Genomic DNA, 19929 nt, shown 5'->3' with positions numbered 1-19929 from the left:
TTTTACTCCGTTCAATTTGATCCATTTTCTATGACATATTTTGTAACTATTACGTCACAGTTTTGATATGGCAATACCAAACAAGGTAATGGGCGTGGCCAAACGGTTTCCGATATCTGCCATCTTTATAACTCGGAGAAACTAGTCCAAACTCAAAGACGCCAAAGGTACAATTGGATAGGGCAAAATGTTCCAATGTTGGATGCATTAATTGACAAAACTATTACAATGTCCCACAGTATCAGAACCTCAGAGAAGTGCCTAGTTAAATGACATTTTTCAAGACGAAGCATCCTTGTCTGTGCGAAGCACTTAAAGATGAGCGTTTGAGAAATCTGTCAATATAGAGAAGGATTTACCCAAAGACTTCGTTTCATTGAGAATTTAGTTCCTCCAACCTATGGAAACAACGGACACAGTAAAGCGGTAAGCTTGAGATGACACAAGAATAATAAAGTGTATTTCACTTTCATAGTATTGTGTGTCTATGATGCCCTCGTTTTGGTAGCATTAGCATCACAGTCTGATTTTAGCACTGTGCACTTTATGTTTTCACTTCTTGTGAGTATATTTTGAGTAGTTGTATCAGATAAATTGCATCTAAGGTGCTGTTTTATATTGTTATCCACAACTGAATGAGTAAAATGTCAACAGGAAGGATCTATAAGCATGTTTTGTCTACTTTATTTAGAACCAAGACCTGCATTCTTACTAGTGAACAACAGAGGGCGACAAATATTTAGAAAAAGTACATGATGTATTTCCACATTACTTTTCATTTGAATAGACGTACTGTATTGCGCATTGTTGTCTTAATTAAGCCAAAGTACACATTTTACACTGCAAAAAAATAAATCACATTTCATGTATCATATAGAAAAAAAAAGTGTTATTTTGTGTTTCTGTGTTCTTAAAGAAAAGTTCACTTGCTTTGGTCATACATACGATTCTTTATACAATACTGTTGATCTGTCTATTTGCACTCTTGAACCTGGCATCCATTTTGTGCAAAGTGCTCGAGCCTCCCAGTGTAAGACACGTGAAAATGTAGTCCCCCCTCTCCCCCTAAAAAATCAAGTTAATCAGCATGTGAATGGCAGTAAAGCCTGAGCTATTGCTAGTTTTCAAGTGCAGTGTGAAAGGGGAGAGCTGTAAATTATATTGCTGCAGAAGGCCCTCTCCATTGACGGACGTGTTGCGTGAACAGACCTCCTTGTGGGGAGACGCTGGGCCGACGCATGGCCAATCGGACACAATGGCGGTGAAACGGGCCAGAAAATAGCATTCTACATGGCTGAGGAATGTGTGACAGCAGTGGGCGAGGGAGAAAGTGAGCGAGGAGGGTGTGGTGGTGGTGGTGGTGGGGGGGGGGCAATTAGATTCTGAAGACCCTCAGCGATGAGGCCTTCATGAAGGTTCTGTCAGATGGTATAATGGTACCTGGTCCAAGCCTAGCTGGTTCTGATTTCACTATAGTCGTGAGGGAATTTGTGAGCAGGCAACAGTTGCCGGAGAAGTACTTAGAGGCGACCAATCAGCTGCCAGGGAGAGAAATTTGTGTGTGTGACCATGAGAGAGCAAGCGAGAGAGAGAGGGGGGGGGGGTGCATGTAAAAAAACTTTTCTTTCTTGGGGGAGGGGTGTTGTGAGGGAAGCTCGGCGCTGCGCGAAGTGAAACAGCACAGAGAGAGCGAGCACGAGGGACAAAGGAGATCCACACACAACCAAGAGGGAATGAAACAAACTGGATACGTTTTGCAACTTTATTTTTTCATTTAAATGCACATCCGTGCGCGCGGCCGGTCCCTAAACGCACCGCGGCCGTTCGGGCTGGAGTAGGAGAACTTTTGCTGCTGGAGCGTGAGTTCATGCACTCTGCTTTTGCACCCACGCGTGGTGACTCCATGACGTGTTTTCCGGGACTCTGCGAGGTATTTTTGTCCACTTTATAGCCCGGGAGGTTTGATGATGTACTGCAGGAGGAAGGGTTCGAGTTAACCCCCTAAGCATGAGATGTTGGTGCGGCGTCCTGGCACTGCTCCTGTGGGTGCTGGTGGCCTTGGATGCCCAGCTCATCTGCTGGCAGGCCACCCTGCGCTGCCACGCCGAACCCGAGTGCGACTTTGCCTATGGTCAGTACTTGGCCGCCTGTGAGGGCAACCTGCGGGGCACCAGGCGCCAGTGCCCCAGCCACTGCATTAACGCACTGATCCGCCTCAACCGCACCCGCAGCGGGCCGGACCTGGAGAAGTGCGAGTGCGCTCAGGACGTCGAGTGTCAAGGGGCCAAGCGAGCCATCGAGCCGTGTCTACCTCGACGGTACCCGGAAGATGGCGGCGGGGGGATCGGCTGCATGGAGGCACGCCAACGTTGCGTGCAAGACAGCCACTGCCACGCTTCCCTGGAAGCGTATCTGTCTTACTGCGGACAGCTGTTCAGTGGACGCAAGTGCTCGGCCAAGTGCAAGGCCACCATCCAGCAGATGTTGTACATCCCCGACGGGGCGCTGCTCAACCGTTGCGTTTGCGACGGCGAAGGGAGACCCTTCTGCGAGGTGGTCAAGGAGAACATGAGTAAACTCTGCTCCATTGGGGACCACCACGGCGTCATCTCAGACCAGCCGGAGGTGGACGACACGTATGAGGACGAGGATTATGACGCCAGACAGGACAGGGATGACGTCTACAGCGAAAACTCTGCGGCTCCACGGAGGTTGCCCACGTTGGGGGTGCTCCTGGTTCTCCTTCTTGGATGTATTTGGTTGTGAAATTGGATTCATCCCTTGACACTTCTTTTCCTGGACCGACTGAAGCGGGGCTTGAAGGCGAGTCAGCTGGATGAGGTGATGCTGGTTTTTCACCCTTGCTGTCAACACTTTGGATCATTTGAGACTATCTTTAAAACCAAGGTTGACAAGAGGACAGCTGGAATTCTTCATGGTTGAGGATATTCGGTGGGTCCAATCCTACTCTACGCCAAGAAGTGCCACCACGTTGGGTTTTTGCAGTTGACCTGGCTGAGGGATTCTGGTTTCCACCCCTGGACACTTTGGATTTCATCATGCTGAAACCTCGAACTCTTCAAGAACCGTTTGAGGTCTCCCTAGTTGAGGGCTATGACATCTTAGTTGGAAGGACCAGCAACCACAAAAACATTCAAGAACCTTCAGTTTGGACTTCCTCAAGCGTGAGGATGTCTTCTACATGGGAAAAACTGGAGGCCGACTCACCAGGCTATTTTTTTTCCAGGCTAAAAAAAAAAAAAAAATTTGCCAGTTGCGTGCGGCACCCGTTTGTTTACTCTTGGTGTCAATGGTACTTAGAGGGTCGCTTTATTAAGACCTTAGACAAACACGGAGACTCGGCCCGTCCGGGTCTGTTTACTCTCCTACTTTTGTCGCGGTAACCACACTTCAAATATTTGCAGGGGACAGGATCAAGTGCTTAAATTAACTGGAGCACCGCACTCCACACAACTTTTGTACAGAAGACCCGAGCAGCCAGCCGCCCCTTGGCCTCCTTCCTCCCCTGCTCACCCGACCTTTTCCTCTCCGTAACTTCACACCTTTAAATGACACCCTGTTTTATCACTGCTAACCTTGCTATGTTGACACCATCTTGCTTTTGTTTCTTCATTGCCTGAGATCCAACGCAGGAGCGACAAAATGTCAACTCCATTCCCCAATCCCATGCTAACTTTTACAGCTCAAAATGTAGCAGGCTCATTAAATTCACAACTTTTTTTAATGCTGGAAAAACAAAAAAAAGCTCTTTGAAGATATTTGTTGGATTCTACAAGTCTCAATGGGGACACTTGCTTCTTGTAGATTTTTGACAACAGGATTTACTGTAACGCTACAAAACCGTTTACATTTTCTAAACAGGCAACATGTTGAAAAATGTTCCCATTGTCACGCAGAAATTATGCCAACATGAGTTTTGTGTGTAAATGTTAAATTATGAAGCCAGAATATGAAGACTAATGTGTATATATATATATATTTGACAGAATGATATGATTATATGAGTGTAATGAAGCTTGGAAGCCATGATTATTGATACTGTCCCAGTTGCCGAATGTCTTTGGAATAAAATCTTGAAAAAGTGAGCTAAAATGACATTTTAATGCATTTCCACATCATTTAAGGTTTAGGGCGTCAGTGAAAACTTCAGTGAGGAAATGAAGCTTCAACTTTGCTTCATGAACCAGATGTATTTTTGGATTCCTCTAGGGGGCACTGTTGGTTTCATGAAAGGTGTTTAAGAAACGGCAAGTCAATATGCTCAATAAACACAACTGGTTCATGAATCATCTTGAAGCTTCATTTTCCTCATCACTAGTCAAAATGTTATTGTCCAAAAAAAACCCCCACATTTCAACGTTGTGAATATTCGTGCAACATCCAACAAAAGAAGCTGAAATAAAGCTGCCGTCCCCCCCCCCCCCCCCCCCCCGCGCCCTCCCATTTTGTTTTTATCCAGATTGTCTTGACTCCAGGACTTCTCGACCATGCATCTTAAATTCCTCCGAGACGACGGCCCCGCCCCTTTTCCCGTTTTCTGGGAGTCAAATCAAAACAAACACGAGAAAAGCAGCTTCGGGGGTAAATGTGCAATTTGAGTGCAGGAAAAGGGGAGGGGGGGGCACAAGGGGGTTACACAGCTTTTGCCACAGCCCATTTTGTAAATTATCTGCATTCAGCGTTTCTCCCAAACAACCCCGCCGTAACCTTCAATCCCGACCCCCGCGCTCTCTTCACCGGGCCAAAAAGGGAGGGACCCCAGGATTTAGGAGGCACTTGTCTCTCAGAGGTACAATGTTCCATTCATGATAACCATCCAGCCGCAGCCAACGACCGACCTGCTCTATGGTGTCAGTGCAAAAGGGGGCGGAGTCAAACCAAACTCCCCATTCCTCCACAGTTTGACCAAGTTTAGACAGAAATTTTCACGATTCTTACCCAACGATGAAGAACTGTCTCCAAAATTTCCATGACGTTTATCTGGAGTGAAAGATGAGGTCTCCATGCACACTAAATCAGCAGGACCCCCACAAAGAAGCAGAAGTGCCCCGATTAAATTCAATGGCCCAAATAAAATGTGAACTCTTAATTTCAGCCTGGGAGACATTTCTTCCCAGTGTGCCTAGTGAACACCATTAAACTAAGAACAAAGCCTGCTTGGATATCAAAACACAGCAGCAGCATGACCCTCAAGTGCCCCCCCCAGATCACGGGTCGTGTTTTAGATTAAGAGATAGAACTTCATGTTACAGTTCTGAATTATTATTATTTTTTTACCACTTTTATATTCTCCGGCATGTGTTTGTAATCGGTCACCTCCAGCCGAGAACAAAGCTTTCCAGCGGGACACTTGTAGTCTCAAAACACTGGTCGACCACGTTTGTCTTGACAAAGATCCAACCGTAACAAGAATTATTTTTATTTTTTTTTAAAGTTGAAGTTGAGGTGACGAGTCAATTGATATTCTATTGTGGTATTCCTGAAAAACTGTCACCATTTTTACGTAGCAGGTTAATTCAATAATTATGCTAGTCATTTTACTCTATTTAGCATTTTGTTGATTATAGATATCTTCTTTTTACACTTGTATGACACTTATTAGTATTCTAGAATGTTACATAAAGAAGAAAAATTCAAGGACTTGTTTTTAAGTGTAAATAGTAGGTTCTTGAAAAATAATCTCTAGTTGCCATGGTAACAAAAACCATGCTTGCCTCACGTCCGACGGGACACTGCAAAGGTGTCAACTCTTAAACAAGTGTCGGGCAGGCGAAGGCAAAGTGTCCAAAAAAAAAAAAACTTTTGCTTTTCTAAGTGCGGTTCTCATGTGAAATGTTCCCATATAGTGAGCGTCATATAATTATAAAATGTCCTTAGTCTCCCTCGCCAAGCCTTCCTGTCTGTCTCCTCCCACTCTGTGGACGCGATCCAGCTCTTCCTGACGTTGATGGCGCGCTCGAAGCTCTCGCTTCTCTTTTTCTTTTTTTTTTTACAACTTCTGGACAAAAGGCAAGCATTGGCTTGGCAGCGCGCTGTTGACAAAACGTCTCCAGAAGGTTCCAACAGTCATTTTATTTCCCGCTCGGCTTCTTCTTTCTCCTTTAATAAATACACGGTCATTATTCAAATGACAGCTGCGTCAACATTCAAAAACACAAAATGAAACAGCGCAGCAGCGTATAAGTTCTGCCAATATACATATTTAGACTTTTCCCTCATAATTAAGGCTCTTTTTCGAATATTACAACATATGTTGGAAATCAAAACAGCGTGCCCAGACCTCCAACGGCGAGGATTATCAGTCTTTCGTTTAGGCCCAGTGCGTCTCGTGTGTGTATGTGTGTGTCGGTGTCACACAAATGTGCGCACACACACACATACTGGCCTGGGGGCGGCTGGCCAAACCTGCTGCTGTAAAGTAAACAGCGCCCGGGCCGCACCTCTCCATCTCTTCTTTCATGGCGGTGGGAATGGCGTCCATCAGTGGAGAGGACATGGCGAGCCTGCGGTTAGGCCACAGTGGAGGAGGGAGGAGGAGGGGGGGTGAACTACAGTAGAGCCTCGAAAGTTCGGGATTAGACTTTTTTTTTGGAAGTGGTCCAAAAGTCAGATTTGCTCCTTTTGTTGTTTCCATCTGAAGCTATTCGATTCCGTAACGCACATCTTAATTGTGCCAGTGGACAGTAAAAAAAAAAAGAAACATAGATATATATGATGTAAATCTATCTTAAAACGTTGTAAACAGTTATCTTCTATCCACAGTGTGTTAGCAGGAAAACAAAACCCGTGACAGTATTTTTTGCAGCTCGCTCTCGCTACTTGCTAGCTCACAGCAACAACCAAAACATTGAGCGCTTCTTCCGACTCCAGAGATGTGGAAGGTGAGGTGGGGATGCAAGTTTGATTTGGCATAGAGCACTGAACTTTAATGGGAGGGGGGGGGGGGGTGTTTGGCTCAGTCTGACTATCCGAGGTCCAAGCCAGCTGGTTTTCTGCCGATGGCCTTCGGGTTTACTGCAAACAGCACGCTGGCAAGATAGAAAAAAAAAAAGAATTCTGTTAAGATTGAATAAATTACATTTCATCATGTATAATCTGACAATATGAGTTGGTCGATTTTGTGAAGTAGTATTTTTTTTTTTTTTTAAATCGTCTTTTTGATTTCCATTTCTGATGACACAATGCGCTTATATGAGAGACGTCGTCCTTTGCCGACACGCAGTGGCTGCCGTCTGTGGCTAGCAGCAACCGTGTGGTTTTTATTAAAATAACTTCAGCGGGAATAAGAAAAAAAAAAAAAAGCTCATGTACTTTGGGAAATTCAAGCCGCCTCTCCAGTGAGGCCTGCAAAAAAAAAAAAAAAATTCTATAATTCCACAGGAATTTCTGGCTAAACACAGGATATTGTCCAGGCTTTAAGAAACTCGGAGAAAAGCATAGGAAGGAGGTGTATGTAGATTTACGATCTGGAGCGAGTGTTTCACTAATAGCACATTTTTCACATGGTGTGACTTTCCTCACAGATTTGCACCGCTGAGCTCAGCAAAAAAAAAAGTAAATTGTTAAGCTCCAAGTTATCTGAGCTTCTTCTACTGCTAGACTTTTTCAGTCTGGATAGCCTCCAGCAATGTGCTGCCTGTAAAAGTTCCGAGAATGTGGAATGCTTTTGTCGGTCATCCAGAGTACATCTCACACTGCAAGAGCTGTCTAAAGTTGAAAAAAAAAAAAAGAACGACGTACGTTTTGCCATTTTTCATCAATACCATACTCACAGCTTCTAACAGAGTCGGCAAGGGACTCCCGATCCAACGAGGCGTCCCTTTGAGTCTCTTGCATCTGGAACAAATACAAGTCATTCCAAATTATGACCAATTAAAAAAAAAATCACATTCCAAATTATTAATAGACATTTAAAAATTGTTTTAAATTTTTTGGACTGCACCCTCACCTTAATGTTCTTCTTGAGGTACTCTGCTCTGCTCATGAGGTTTTTAATCTGGAGAAAAGAAAATATTTTTATGAAAGGTTCCATTTTTTTTTCTTTAATCGTTTTAAGAAAAAAATCAAAATGGTGGCTTTGCTGGTGCTAAGACACAGATATGTAACGACGGGTCACAAAGGACAATGAATCCGTCCCGAGTAACACAATGAGCCCCCCCCCCCCACCCCGGCAGGATACCGAAGAGGCGGGACAAAACGAAAGCTGGCACGTCGGGGTAGCGTACGGTGTTTTTCTGACCTGTACTCGGCAGCACGAGACAGGATGTCTGAGTCCCTGCTGCGGCAGTGTGGAATGCGAGTTATTATTTTTTGAACTCCGGTGAGACCTCCAAGCTCACGGAAATGCCGTGCCAAATTTGCTAGAGGAGGAAAATTGGGGAAAACATTTCAGAAGGGACACGTGTGCTTTTAAGCTTTTGGGGGGGGGGGGGGGCACATGATGATGAGGAGGAGAAAATGTAACACAAGAGTTTTGCTTGTACACAATGACGAGACCGCCGTGGTTAGTTTCCATTTAAACGTAGTGCTCTGGCGCAGCAAATTAACATTTTGACCGCAGTTTTTTTTTTTTGTATTCTGCCCTCCAACCGCAAGCCTTTAATCAGCGCGTGCAATAAAACATGAAGGAACCCGACGCGGGTTGCACTTTCTCCATGCTCGAGTTGCCGTCCTGACTTTAAAATCAGTCACAATTTCGGATTCCACTCCACAATGGATGGAGTCAGCTTGCCGGTGCGTCTTTGTTAGAACTCGAGTCGTGTTATTGTTGTCGGAAATGTTTGCGGTTGTGTGTGTTTATGTTGTGTTCCACATTAGAACGTTTTTTTTTGCCCTTTTTTTCCCCCCGTTGTTTAAATTATTGATCTCAACGACGGCGAGACTCACCTCGCCGTGCAGCAGCTCTCGTCGGCGGCCCTGCGGCTCGGCTGGGAGGGCCAAAAGAGAGAATAGAATTAGCGCCGTACAACTTTTAGGAGGCCAATGGATCTTTGACGTGTATAGCCGTCAATGGGAGCCAATGAGTTAAAAAGCTGAGGTGATGGGGAAAAAATTGACGTCGTTCAGAAGATGAACGGACATTTTAGCTGATTAAACTTCCAACACTCGTGCGTGACCATGAAAGTGAGTCACAGATGGCCCATCAAGCAGGTTCAGCGTGTTCTCCTCCATCCCGCTTTGAGCATCTATCATCGTTTCAAAGTGGAAATGAGTGCTATGTTGGCATGTAGTTAAATCCTCCCCCCCCACCCCCTCCCCACTTGAAAAGCATCTTGATTGGGAAGAGCGAGCTCCGTCCGGGCTTGGCTGGCCGCCTCAAGCTCTCGACAGCCCAAGATAAAGCGTCTTGTGTGTTGTGCAGCGAACGAGGCCTAAATGGGAAGCAGATGGCCGTGCTCCCGTAGCCCACGCGGGGGGGCCCTGGCAGACTCTGGGTCCCATCATCTCGGCTGGAAAGAGCCTCAATAGCGGAATCGTTCTCACATGAGGGCTCTCGCATGAGCTCATTGAGGACACGCACTTGGTGAATGGCTTTCTGTGTTGCCCGGCGGCCCCGCCCACTCGCACCTTGCCTCGACAGCCGCGCTCAAATATGCCGCGACGGGCCGAGGAATCGCTCAGTCGTTCCACTTCTACCTATTGCCCTACCCGACAAGCTTCCACTGTACCTGCGAGTGTCAACAGGAGTTCTCCTAAACAATTTTGATATCCATCCAAGGCCTCATTGTCGTCCACTCCGCTTTGCTCCTGCACCGAGACAACGGTTGACAAAAAAAAATAAATAGGACAACCGATCTCAAATCGTGATCAAATTTGATTCTTCTAACCACCGCGGCCTTTCGTTTTTTTTTGTTATTCGCTACCGCGTCTGACCTTAGCGATGGCGACGGAGGCCATCTCCAGCGCCGCCAGCAATCGTGGATGCTCGCGAGACATTTCTACAAAGGGCGAGATGGAGAAAAAGGTTTGAATAACGAGCGCTTGCCCTCATCTTGCCTTCGTGACGTTTCCTACCCCGGAGGATGTCCGTGGAAGTGCGCGCCTCCTCGAAGATGAGCTTGTTGTCCGAGGCTACCAAAGCCTTCAGCTCTTCCGCTCGGGAAGCGTACTGACGGACCTGCGGGGGTGACATTTAATTGAATTCAAACTAAGTGATTCCCACGGTATTCTCTGGCCTACCTTTTTCCTGAGGACTTCTTTACGCTGCAGGTCGGTTTCATCTAGAAGAGGTGATTTTCTTGCATTCAGTATGTTTAACGTGAGGCTCAATGGCAAATTTGCTCTTACAGTAAATAGCAGGGACAAAGTGCTCCAAGGCGCTGCAATATAGCGAGAGCGCGGCAGATCTCTCGCCATCCTGGTCCTTCTGGACGGCCTGTAGGACCAGTTCTTTCTGGAAAGAGGTAGAAGATAGAGGGTGACACAGACCAAAACATGCCACGGATTCTTTTTGTGTCTCTTACCGCCTTCCCTAAGCTCTCAGCACTCGGCATGTGCTCCATGTCCACAAAGGGGTGCGTGAAGAACTCTGCGAATGTGATCCGGGTATCTGGATTCCTCTCGAGGAGACGCAGGAGAAGGTCCCGGCAGTGCTTGGAGACCTTGGCCCCAGGTGGGAGCTGATGCACAACGACGCGACCTCATTATGTTGCTCTCAAACCGTTAATTGTTAAAAAATTCGAGACGCAAGTATGCTTCAGGCCTCCACCGCTAGAGGGCGACAGCGCACTTCATTCATAATATCCAGCAACCATCAAGTCATATTATTTTATTTTTAAGGAAAGTACATTAAAGTGGGCCACCTAATGGATTTAAAATGAACAAATGTATGGATAAAAGAAAAGAATTCCATCACTTGTACCTCAATGGGGTGGTTACTTCGGATCTTCTCTTCCAATTCTGAATACGACCTTGATGCAAAAGGGGCCCGTCCAAACAGTGCCTCTATATTCACACAAGTAACATAAAGAGGGTTTTTAGGGTTGTGGCTTTTGGGGGGTGAAGTATGGCTACATCCAAATCTAGCTAGCTAGTTTGTTGCAAGTGACAACTCCTTTCCAATATTCTCTATTATATTTTTGTAGACTCGACCGGGCCCAACACTCACCATAAAGAATGACTCCCACGGACCAAAGATCCACTCTGGAGTCATACTGGCGCCGACACACCATCTCAGGAGCCATATACAAAGGGGAGCCTCTCAGCACGCTCTTCTCGTCCCATGGTGACATGTACTGGGCGAAGCCAAAGTCTGATATTGAAGCAGATACATAATACTAAAATCTAGTATTTATTCTCATAAATATTGCGTCACCATATTATTTGACTTAATCGTTTTTTTTTTCTTACCTGCTAATTTGAGGATTGAGCCACATAGCAAAATATTCTGTGGTTTCAAATCCAAATGGGAGATATTTCGGTCATGGAGATACTGGAGAGCACAAGCTGTGGGTGTGAGCAACATACGGTATGTGTATTGTTCTAATAGCCATTTAAAAATCAAATAAAAGACCGTATGCCGAGTCACCTATCTGCTGCAGAAAACGTCGGGCAACTCCCTCCGGCAAGATCCGACGACTGCGGATGAAACGGGACAGATCTCCACCGGAACACCACTCCAGGATCAGATAGATGTTCTCCGAATCCCACTGATGGTAAGGCAAGAAAATGATTGGATTCATACAGTGGAAATGAAACTGCTACAGAAAATGGATGAATGGAAATCAAGTGAACTCACCACAAAATCTTTCAGCTGGACAATATGAGGGTGGCGCACAGTCTTGAGGATCTCGATCTCCGTGAGCAGGTTCTCTGTGGACGCCTTGTTCAGTGTCTTCTTGGCGACCACCTTCACGGCCACCGCTTCTCGATTGTCCCCCTGCTGCACCGTTTGGGATGAACGTGTCGGCCATTTTGTGTCACGGATGCAGCAAAAAAAAGAGGATGCAATATGGAGGTAATGGCTCACCTTTCTGTAAGCCTTGTAGACTGTGGCATATGTTCCGCTACCGAGCCGCTCTGTCAGGATGAAGTCATTCAGTTTTGGAGGGGCAAAGCTGGAAGACGAAGCCATGATGAAGCCAGCAGGTCTTGGCTGCAATGGGATCATATCGGGCTAGGTGATGTGGCTTATCTTAAAATAACATGTCGTCTTTGGCCAACATTTCCAGTCATACAGAAAACAAGATGTCAAATCATTGCACTCAGGACTAAGAACTAGCTAGTTCACAAAATGATTAACACTGAGTGTGTTTTGTGAACGAGTTCCTTTCTGCACACTGCCATGTAGTTAGTGACACCAGTGCACGTCAAAAATACGGAATCTGCACAAAATAATTTGAAAATAAAATTGTCATAACAAATGAACTCAAACTACCGATAGCACCGATTAATAGCGCACGTGCACAATTTATAACGCTACAAATATACCCACAACAGTTTGCAGTTATTGTCACAGATGAAACAATATGATAGTTTCACATTAAAACTCTTAGTACAATTCGTCATCCTACGTAGCTCATAACACATTCTTATCTGTTTTATTAACTGCATTGATAAGTAACGATCATGAAGATGAACCCTGTCACCAGGAAGTGAAGTGATGATTACTTCAGGCTAGGCTTGGGTTGATCTGACGATTAAAAACAAGCAGATTTTGTCTAGACAAGGGAAGAGGAAAACAAGGTGACTTCATTTTGAACCTGATGAAGTTCTAGCTAACGACACAATCAAAACATACACGAATGTTAGCAGTCAATCGCCTGAATAGCAATGTTTTGATTCAAACCGCGTTCAAAGTGACAGTTTAATGCGTACCTTTATAGCAGTTCATCCATGACAGGCAGAAAGGTGTGTGGAAAAGTGATTGTTTACATCGCTCGCTGTCAGTCGGTGCAGTCAGTGACGTCTCGCGCACGGTGATCACGTGACTTGGAACCACCTAGAATCCGTCACACCGCCTCCTATCATTTGGATACGAGTACTGCACTTGCTTGAAAGCGGTATTTTTTTTTTATTGAGCAATCTACAAAGTACAAGAATTGAAAATGAATGTAAAGAGATATGGCCAAAAATAAAAATATGACATTTTCATTAAGGAACGATCAATAAAATATCAAGTGATTTTGTAATGAAATGCACCGGAAGTCCGCCTTCATCACTCCTGTAGTGGTCATTTAAAGATGGCGGACTGCTTGGCCACACGCTTGGCAGCTCAGGAAGAGCAAATTAGGCTCCTTGCCGGCGAAATCTCCACCCTTCGGGATGGGATCAACCGGGACTTAGGCCCAGCCGGCGACGCGGGGGTTTCCTTGCAGCTGGATGAACTGAGGTCGGAGAATGAGAAGCTTAAGTACCGGCTACTGCACCTCCGTCGGGGTCTGCGGGAGGAGTTGGAGCTGGAGTCGGGCAAGAAGTGTTCACAGCCAAGGGGCGAGTGTGGCAAAGCGGCTGAGCCGAACGTCGTCAAAGGAGGGGAAACGAATAACAAAGCTGCTCCTAAAAAGGTCTTGGATTTTGATCTGGTTCTCAAACTCAGTGAAAGAGGCGATTCAAGGATGTATTTCTGTTTTTTTTGTTTTTTTTCTATTTACGTTGTGTAATTTATTATGTAGTAAAAATACAATTATTGAATTCTGACAGCTGAAAATGTGAAGATTTTATTTGTGCAAAAAACACCAATTATTTTATATTTTAAATAATGTACCAATTATTTTTAGACGCTATGTTGCACCGACCAAGGGCGACCATTGGTTGTCATGGTAACACAAGCCTCAAGATGTGCTGCATCCATCAGTACTCTGCAATAGTCGATTTTGAGTGGCTCATTTGCATGAGACAGAATCAAACTCTGAAAACAGACTGAGGCTTAAGTGTCATGTTCTACCTTTTGTCTTAAGATAGCTCTGTCTCTCATCAGGTGAGCAGCACTGATACTAAACCAGGTGACAAAAACAAGGAGAAGAAACAACATAAAGAACAATCAGATGGAACCGTCAAAGGGGTGAATATCCAGACTTAAATTTATCTCGAGCTATGTTGAATTGAAGAAAAATTGAAGAAATATTCCAATGATGAATAAAAACCTTTTTGGCAGCTCAAAGCCTGGCCTACGTTTGTGGATGAGCGCCTCCGCCTCTACGAGGAGCTGAAGAAGGAAAGTGATGCCCTCCAGGCCAAGAGAGCTTCAAACGGTAAGCCCATCACTGTGGAGCTCCCCGATGGGCGTAAAGTGGCGGGATCGTCCTGGGTCACCACTCCGTACCAACTGGCTTGTGACATCAGGTAAATGTTGCTGCTGATAGGCAATAAATACTTGCTCGGTGCATTTTTTTTTTTTCATTTTTATTTATTATCTGGGTGGAATCCAGTCAGGGTCTTGCTGACAACGCGGTGATCTCTCGAGTGAATGGAGAGCTGTGGGATTTGGACAGACCTCTGGAGCGCGACTGCTCACTGGCGATTTTGCGCTTTGACGATGACGACGCGCAAGCAGTGAGTAAAATACATTTTTCTATCATTGTAAAGAGGAAATCTAAAAATTTGCATAAAACTAGATGAAATGATGGTTTGAACGTGAACTTGCTATTGATGGTTTTTCCCCTTTTTTTTGTCTTGCAGGTGTACTGGCACTCCAGCGCTCACATCCTCGGCGAGGCGATGGAACGCTTCTACGGTGGCTGTTTATGTTACGGACCCCCCATCGAAAACGGCTTCTACTACGACATGTTCCTCGACGACCAAAAGTAAATTTATCCCCTCAATCAATCCACGCACACTGAAAACGATGACACCATTATCAAATATAAATTGTTCTAGGAGCGTGTCCAGCACGGAGTTTAGCAACCTGGAGTCCTTGTGCAAGACATTTGTGAAGGAGAAACAAGCCTTTGAGAGGCTTGAGGTTACCAAGGAAACACTACTGAAGATGTTCAAGGTGAGAGAGATGTTGCAAAAAAACGAACAGACCTTTATGCGTCCCCGACCTTCATCATACGGCTTGTCAAAAATAATCATCCCCCATTTTGTGTGTAACCCGCGTGTTTGTATTTTCCAGTACAATAAATTCAAGTGCCGTATTCTAAACGAGAAGGTCACTACACCCACGACTACAGTTTACAGGTCAGTTGGTTGATCACAACATTTTGAAATGTAGTTTTTTTTGATAAGCTAATCATTATAGCTACCGGACAGATGTGGGCCGCTCATTGACCTCTGTAGAGGACCTCATGTGAGGCACACAGGGAAGATCAAAGCCATGAAGATCTACAAGGTGCACTTTTTGAAGGACTTTTGTCATCGGTCATTCACATATTTGTGGAGTTTAGCAACTCATTTGTATATCTGTCGTCAGAACTCTGCCACTTACTGGGAGGGCCGCTCGGACATGGAGACGCTGCAGAGGATCTATGGGATCTCCTTCCCCGACTCCAAGATGCTGAAAGAGTGGGAACGCTTCCAGGAGGAGGCTAAGAATAGAGACCATCGCAAGATAGGCAAAGTAAGTTGGCGTACGTTTCAACAGTTTTTTTAATAGTTTTAGTAGGAATTTTTTTTTATATCTGCTTTTAAATATTTTTAATTACAGTACATAAACTGCACCGTGATTCTATTTTTTGGTAAATATAAAAAAAAAAAATCACATTTTTCCAAATAATTTAAATGATTATATCAGGTGGAAAATGGATTGCTATTTTTTATTTAATGAAGAAATATTCCTCTTACCAGCAGGGGTCACTGTGCTCTCACTTTGACCCCATTTCGAACCTGCTGTCGTCATCTTAGTTCCCCAGTTGGGTCCCCAGCATGGGGTCGGCACAGAAGGCAACGCCTTCCTAACAACCGCATGCTTCCATATTCCCAGCAAGTGTCATCGACTTGCTACTAACAGCCCTAGTTTTGTTTTTTCCAATATGCTTCATGAACATAAAAGCCCGAAATGTCAATTAAAGTTCTTGGGCTTGTTTTTTTTGATTGTTGTAGGAACAAGAGCTGTTCTTCTTCCATGATCTCAGTCCCGGGAGTTGCTTCTTCCTGCCGCGTGGAGCTTACATCTACAACACGCTCATCGAGTTCATCAGGGTGAGCGAGACCATTGAGAACATTTTGTTTGCTTTATTTTCAACTCAACCACATACATCCACGAGGTAATTAAAATTCGGAACCTTGAAGAGTCAGCCATACACAACATAGACAATTACCATTTTACCAATATGTCAATACCAATTAATCACAAATTTAGTCAACAAAAACAATTTATTAAAATATCTCTGCCTTGTCAGAACAGCGTGAATTTGTTTTAAACTCATAAATTGCAACCCAACAACAACCTTGTTTAATATTATTCCAAAAAGGCGAAAGGCAATCTACAGTTGAGTCAATAAAATCTGCCAGGCCATAATTTGCGACAATACGTCAATCCCGCTTGTACCCTCCAACCGTGATTTCAGTGGCTGCACGTTGAAACTTCTCAAGTGTGTTTGCAACGTTGTTATGTGCAATCAGCAGGGAATGTACCGTACAAATAAGCGGTGGGGGGGAGGAACGGAATAAAAATGTAATCAGTGATTACATGTGTGGAGGCAGAGAATTGTTTTTGAGCAGTGAGTACAGGACTGTTTCTGACTTGGAACATATCAGTGAGTGGAGCATGTTCCTGTGACATATTTCTCCTCCTTGACAATTTTCACAGCCCAAATGAGGACGTGAGATGAGGCCAAGAAGGTCGCTCGGTGGTGTTGCTAAGCACGCTAATGCAACGCTGTCTGATGTCAGAGTGTTTGAGGCAACTGTCACTTGCACCATTTTTAGCAGTTCCCCACCTCCAGGCACATATTATTAGTCAATTTCCCACAGGGCACAAAAGCCTTTATTAGACCCGTAAAGGGTAAATTGTGTCTTTTTTTTTCCTCAGCGGTGAAATGGAAAGTAGCAGCAGCTCAGAAGAAAATCTTTATGCATGTTTAGTGGATATTATGCAATATGAAAATGTACTTTAATATATGCAAGGTGAACAGTGGCAAATATAGCCGGCATCACTCTAAGTAGCAAAAAAAAAAAAAATATTTCCAAACAAATTTTTGTTTCTCACTTAGGATGAATACTGGAGAAGAGGCTTCCAGGAAGTGGCCTCTCCCAACATCTATAACAGCAAGTTGTGGGAGACGTCGGGTCACTGGCAGCACTACAGCGAAAATATGTTCTCCTTTCCAGTGGAGAACGAAACCTTTGCGCTTAAACCCATGAACTGCCCGGGACACTGGTAAGACCACCTATTTGCTGCCTACATTTTTTTTATTACAATATATATTTTATTTCTTTGGATGTAGAGCTGCAACTAACAATTATCCTTTTTTTTTTTTCACCAAATTATTCTCGATTAAAAAATGTTCGGGTTCCATCCGTTTATTCAAAAACAGAACATTATTTTTCTGCAGTATATTAATTGTTGACAGGCTGATATTCAAAATGTTTGCACAATTTTGAATAAAAAATAGATTTTTAAATATTAAAAAAAAAAAATAAAGTATCCAAACCATTAATTGATGATTCAAAATCCTTCTCAATTATTTCAGTCATCGATTAATCATCGCACCGCCTAATGCTGTGTTCTCGCTCCCCAGTTTGATGTTCAGCCACAGGCCTCGCTCGTGGAGGGAGCTCCCACTCAGGCTGGCTGACTTCGGGGTCCTCCACCGCAACGAGCTGTCCGGAACGCTCACCGGGTTGACCAGAGTGCGACGTTTCCAACAGGACGATGCTCACATTTTTTGCACCATGGATCAGGTGTTTCATTCGACACCACGACCGCAATGAACACGATGAGCTCCGTATTTATTTCCAATCTTTTCTCCTCAGATCGAGTCTGAGATGAAAGGCTGCCTGGATTTCCTGCGCAGTGTCTACCATGTGTTTGGCTTCTCCTTCCAACTTCACCTCTCCACCCGCCCGGAGAAGTACCTGGGCGATATCGCCGTGTGGAATCAAGCCGAGAAGGTAACCGTAACAACTACGTCGTTTTGACGTCTTGAAATGTGAAACTCTTGACTCGTGTTTGCCAGCAATTGGAGAACAGCCTCAATGAGTTTGGGGAGCCTTGGAAACTCAACCCAGGAGATGGCGCTTTCTACGGGCCTAAGGTCGGCTAGCTCACATCACGTAGCGTCTGCAATGTATATACGTTAACACTTTATGGATGCTCTCTTATAGATTGACATTAAGATCAAAGACGCCATTGGTCGTTACCACCAGTGTGCCACTATTCAACTGGACTTCCAGCTTCCCATCCGCTTCGACCTGACCTTTGTGGGGTGAGGAGCCTGATCGAAACGCTGGCTTTGATTTACCAACACAGTTTAGAAAACACAATTTAGACACGTATCGATTGAATTACAGACTCAAAACTGACCAAGTTAAGGAATGAGTCAATGAGTGACCCATTGGCTAACATTTAGACTCAATAATTGACTTTATGATCAATTTATTGAATAAATGGTGATAAATAAATCATTTGGTGATTTTGATTTCATTTTCAAATTTCTCTCACAGAAAGGATGGCGATGACAAAGGTCGTCCAGTTATCATCCATCGTGCCATTTTGGGCTCTGTGGAGAGAATGATTGCAATACTGACAGAAAACTATGCTGGCAAATGGTGAGTGGATTTTCGGTATTTGCCAAAATAATCAATAAAAGATAGTAATAATCCTTCCACAAGATAGACATTCCCAAAAAAATGACTCTTTTTATGAAATTCGTCCCTACCACCAGGCCTCTTTGGATCTCTCCAAGGCAGGTGATGGTAGTGCCTGTCAACCCGTCCTGCGACGACTATGCCAAGAAGGCGAGTCCCCTTCCGTCTTAATCACAACAAAGGGCATCTTGATGAGGTCGTCTACTAACATACGGGCGCCGTTTCTTGCCCTTTAGGTCTGTAAGCAATTCACAGATGCAGGCATGATGGCCGACGTCGACCTCGATTCTGGGTGCCTTTTAAATAAAAAAATACGCAATGCTCAACTGGCCCAATATAACTTCATTCTGGGTAAGGAGATGCCTTGATTTATTATCAAATATGTATTTTATTCACATTATAATATCTGAATTAGTTTTTTACAATTACACTTAAGGAATTTCAGCGACATTTGATCAATTCAGGCAAACTTGACGTCACTTGTTCATGTGGCTAATTTTTGCCGAATTTTAGACGATTAGACTCAACAGTTGGACTTTTTTTTTTTTCCCCGAGTTCTGTGCTGGCATAAGTGACAAATTCACTGACACCAAGCGGGGCCATGTGCTTGAGAGCTCTGTCACTTGGCATGAACTGGTATTGATCTTGTCATGCCTTGGCAGTGGTCGGCGAGAAGGAGAAGGCGACCGGCGCCGTCAACGTGCGCACCAGGGATAATAAAGTCCACGGCGAAGTATCGTTGGAGGAGACCATGGCCCGCCTGAACCTCCTCAAGCAGGCCCGCTGTCGAAATGCAGAAGAGGAGTTCTGATGGAATGGTTGATCGGCCAATTGAGAAGAGGTAAAATTGCAGAAAAATGTCTCAGTGGTGGTGCCAGGAATGTGTCATTGAAGGTACAAAATGATTGGATCAGAGGGAATTGGCGGTTTAAGAAATGTGGCGATTATAAAGACTGATGATGTAACTGGCCTGCCTCTTCTTGGAAGGGAAATAAATCTACTGTTCAAGTGCAATTTGTTTTGTTTTTGTACCCTAAATTCAAAAAAAGTGGTTGGTACAAGTATGGACAGTGGCCCGCCCACTATCAAGACTTTCATGTAACTGGACATTGCATTAAAAATTCTTTGACCCACATTGGTGGGTCAAATGAGATTGACTTGGTTTAAAGTTCTCTTGAGAAATGAACATAATAAAAATAATAAACACGTTGTACATTA

General features: G+C 44.4%; 3 protein-coding genes across 10 annotated transcripts; 2 read left to right on the top strand and 1 right to left on the bottom strand.

The window, feature by feature from the left end:
* The first annotated feature begins 122 nt into the window (after positions 1 to 122).
* tars3 (threonyl-tRNA synthetase 3) lies at positions 123 to 19927 on the top strand. 6 transcript variants are annotated; one of them, XM_085907139.1, is made up of 23 exons: positions 123 to 167; positions 240 to 426; positions 11106 to 11488; positions 11562 to 11675; positions 11774 to 11977; positions 13940 to 14023; positions 14117 to 14304; positions 14391 to 14514; positions 14641 to 14765; positions 14839 to 14956; positions 15077 to 15141; positions 15214 to 15292; positions 15374 to 15520; positions 16003 to 16101; positions 17115 to 17281; positions 17643 to 17805; positions 17878 to 18015; positions 18081 to 18158; positions 18229 to 18329; positions 18568 to 18672; positions 18789 to 18861; positions 18948 to 19062; positions 19374 to 19927. In XM_085907139.1, exons 5-23 carry the CDS (start codon positions 11972 to 11974, stop codon positions 19520 to 19522), a joined length of 2124 nt encoding a protein of 707 aa, XP_085763265.1. In that variant the 5' UTR covers positions 123 to 167; positions 240 to 426; positions 11106 to 11488; positions 11562 to 11675; positions 11774 to 11971; the 3' UTR covers positions 19523 to 19927. The 6 variants fall into 6 exon arrangements, with proteins under 6 accessions (XP_085763265.1, XP_085763267.1, XP_085763266.1 ...); XM_085907141.1 differs by having other exon boundaries at positions 123 to 426; positions 11106 to 11270; positions 11384 to 11488; XM_085907140.1 differs by lacking the exons at positions 123 to 167; positions 240 to 426 and adding an exon at positions 10525 to 10633.
* On the top strand, positions 1658 to 4363 carry LOC147059559 (growth arrest-specific protein 1). Its single transcript, XM_085907149.1, has 2 exons — positions 1658 to 1859; positions 1979 to 4363. The coding sequence occupies exon 2, from the start codon at positions 2008 to 2010 to the stop codon at positions 2764 to 2766; it is 759 nt and encodes a 252-aa protein (XP_085763275.1). The 5' UTR covers positions 1658 to 1859; positions 1979 to 2007; the 3' UTR covers positions 2767 to 4363.
* Positions 6075 to 12941, bottom strand: ulk3 (unc-51 like kinase 3). 3 transcript variants are annotated; one of them, XM_085907147.1, is made up of 17 exons: positions 12838 to 12941; positions 11990 to 12115; positions 11759 to 11902; positions 11549 to 11669; positions 11371 to 11466; positions 11129 to 11272; positions 10883 to 10965; positions 10485 to 10640; positions 10309 to 10414; positions 10201 to 10241; positions 10036 to 10138; positions 9895 to 9959; positions 9690 to 9768; positions 8908 to 8948; positions 7970 to 8017; positions 7794 to 7857; positions 6075 to 7049 (listed from the first exon to the last, which is right to left on the bottom strand). In XM_085907147.1, the coding sequence occupies exons 2-17, from the start codon at positions 12092 to 12094 to the stop codon at positions 7033 to 7035; spliced, it is 1413 nt and encodes a 470-aa protein (XP_085763273.1). In that variant the 5' UTR covers positions 12095 to 12115; positions 12838 to 12941; the 3' UTR covers positions 6075 to 7032. The 3 variants fall into 3 exon arrangements, with proteins under 3 accessions (XP_085763273.1, XP_085763272.1, XP_085763274.1); XM_085907146.1 differs by having other exon boundaries at positions 11990 to 12904; XM_085907148.1 differs by lacking the exons at positions 6075 to 7049; positions 7794 to 7857; positions 8908 to 8948 and having other exon boundaries at positions 7980 to 8017; positions 11990 to 12905.
* Positions 19928 to 19929: the final 2 nt, after the last annotated feature.

Source organism: Syngnathus leptorhynchus, chromosome 3 (genome assembly GCF_054491065.1).
Source record: "Syngnathus leptorhynchus isolate UIUO chromosome 3, UIUO_Slep, whole genome shotgun sequence".
In the NCBI taxonomy this organism is placed as follows: Eukaryota; Metazoa; Chordata; class Actinopteri; order Syngnathiformes; family Syngnathidae; genus Syngnathus; species Syngnathus leptorhynchus.
The sequence above is the reverse complement of the archived record's forward strand: the minus strand, read 5'-3'. Positions and strand labels throughout refer to the sequence as shown.

What these genes read in the sequence shown, in the direction of transcription:
- ulk3 (XM_085907146.1), bottom strand. Translation starts at nt 12,130, where the DNA reads ATGATCCCATTGCAGCCAAGACCTGCTGGCTTCATCATGGCTTCGTCT. An exon ending in TCCAGCTGAAAGATTTTGTG is followed by an intron (nt 11,670 to 11,758) that starts GTGAGTTCACTT and finishes CCTTACCATCAG; the next exon opens with TGGGATTCGGAGAACATCTA. An exon ending in CCTCCGTCGCCATCGCTAAG is followed by an intron (nt 9,769 to 9,894) that starts GTCAGACGCGGT and finishes GTCTCGGTGCAG; the next exon opens with GAGCAAAGCGGAGTGGACGA.
- tars3 (XM_085907138.1), top strand. Translation starts at nt 13,203, where the DNA reads ATGGCGGACTGCTTGGCCACACGCTTGGCAGCTCAGGAAGAGCAAATT. An exon ending in ACGATGACGACGCGCAAGCA is followed by an intron (nt 14,515 to 14,640) that starts GTGAGTAAAATA and finishes TTTGTCTTGCAG; the next exon opens with GTGTACTGGCACTCCAGCGC. An exon ending in TTCGACCTGACCTTTGTGGG is followed by an intron (nt 18,330 to 18,567) that starts GTGAGGAGCCTG and finishes TTTCTCTCACAG; the next exon opens with AAAGGATGGCGATGACAAAG.
- LOC147059559 (XM_085907149.1), top strand. Translation starts at nt 2,008, where the DNA reads ATGAGATGTTGGTGCGGCGTCCTGGCACTGCTCCTGTGGGTGCTGGTG.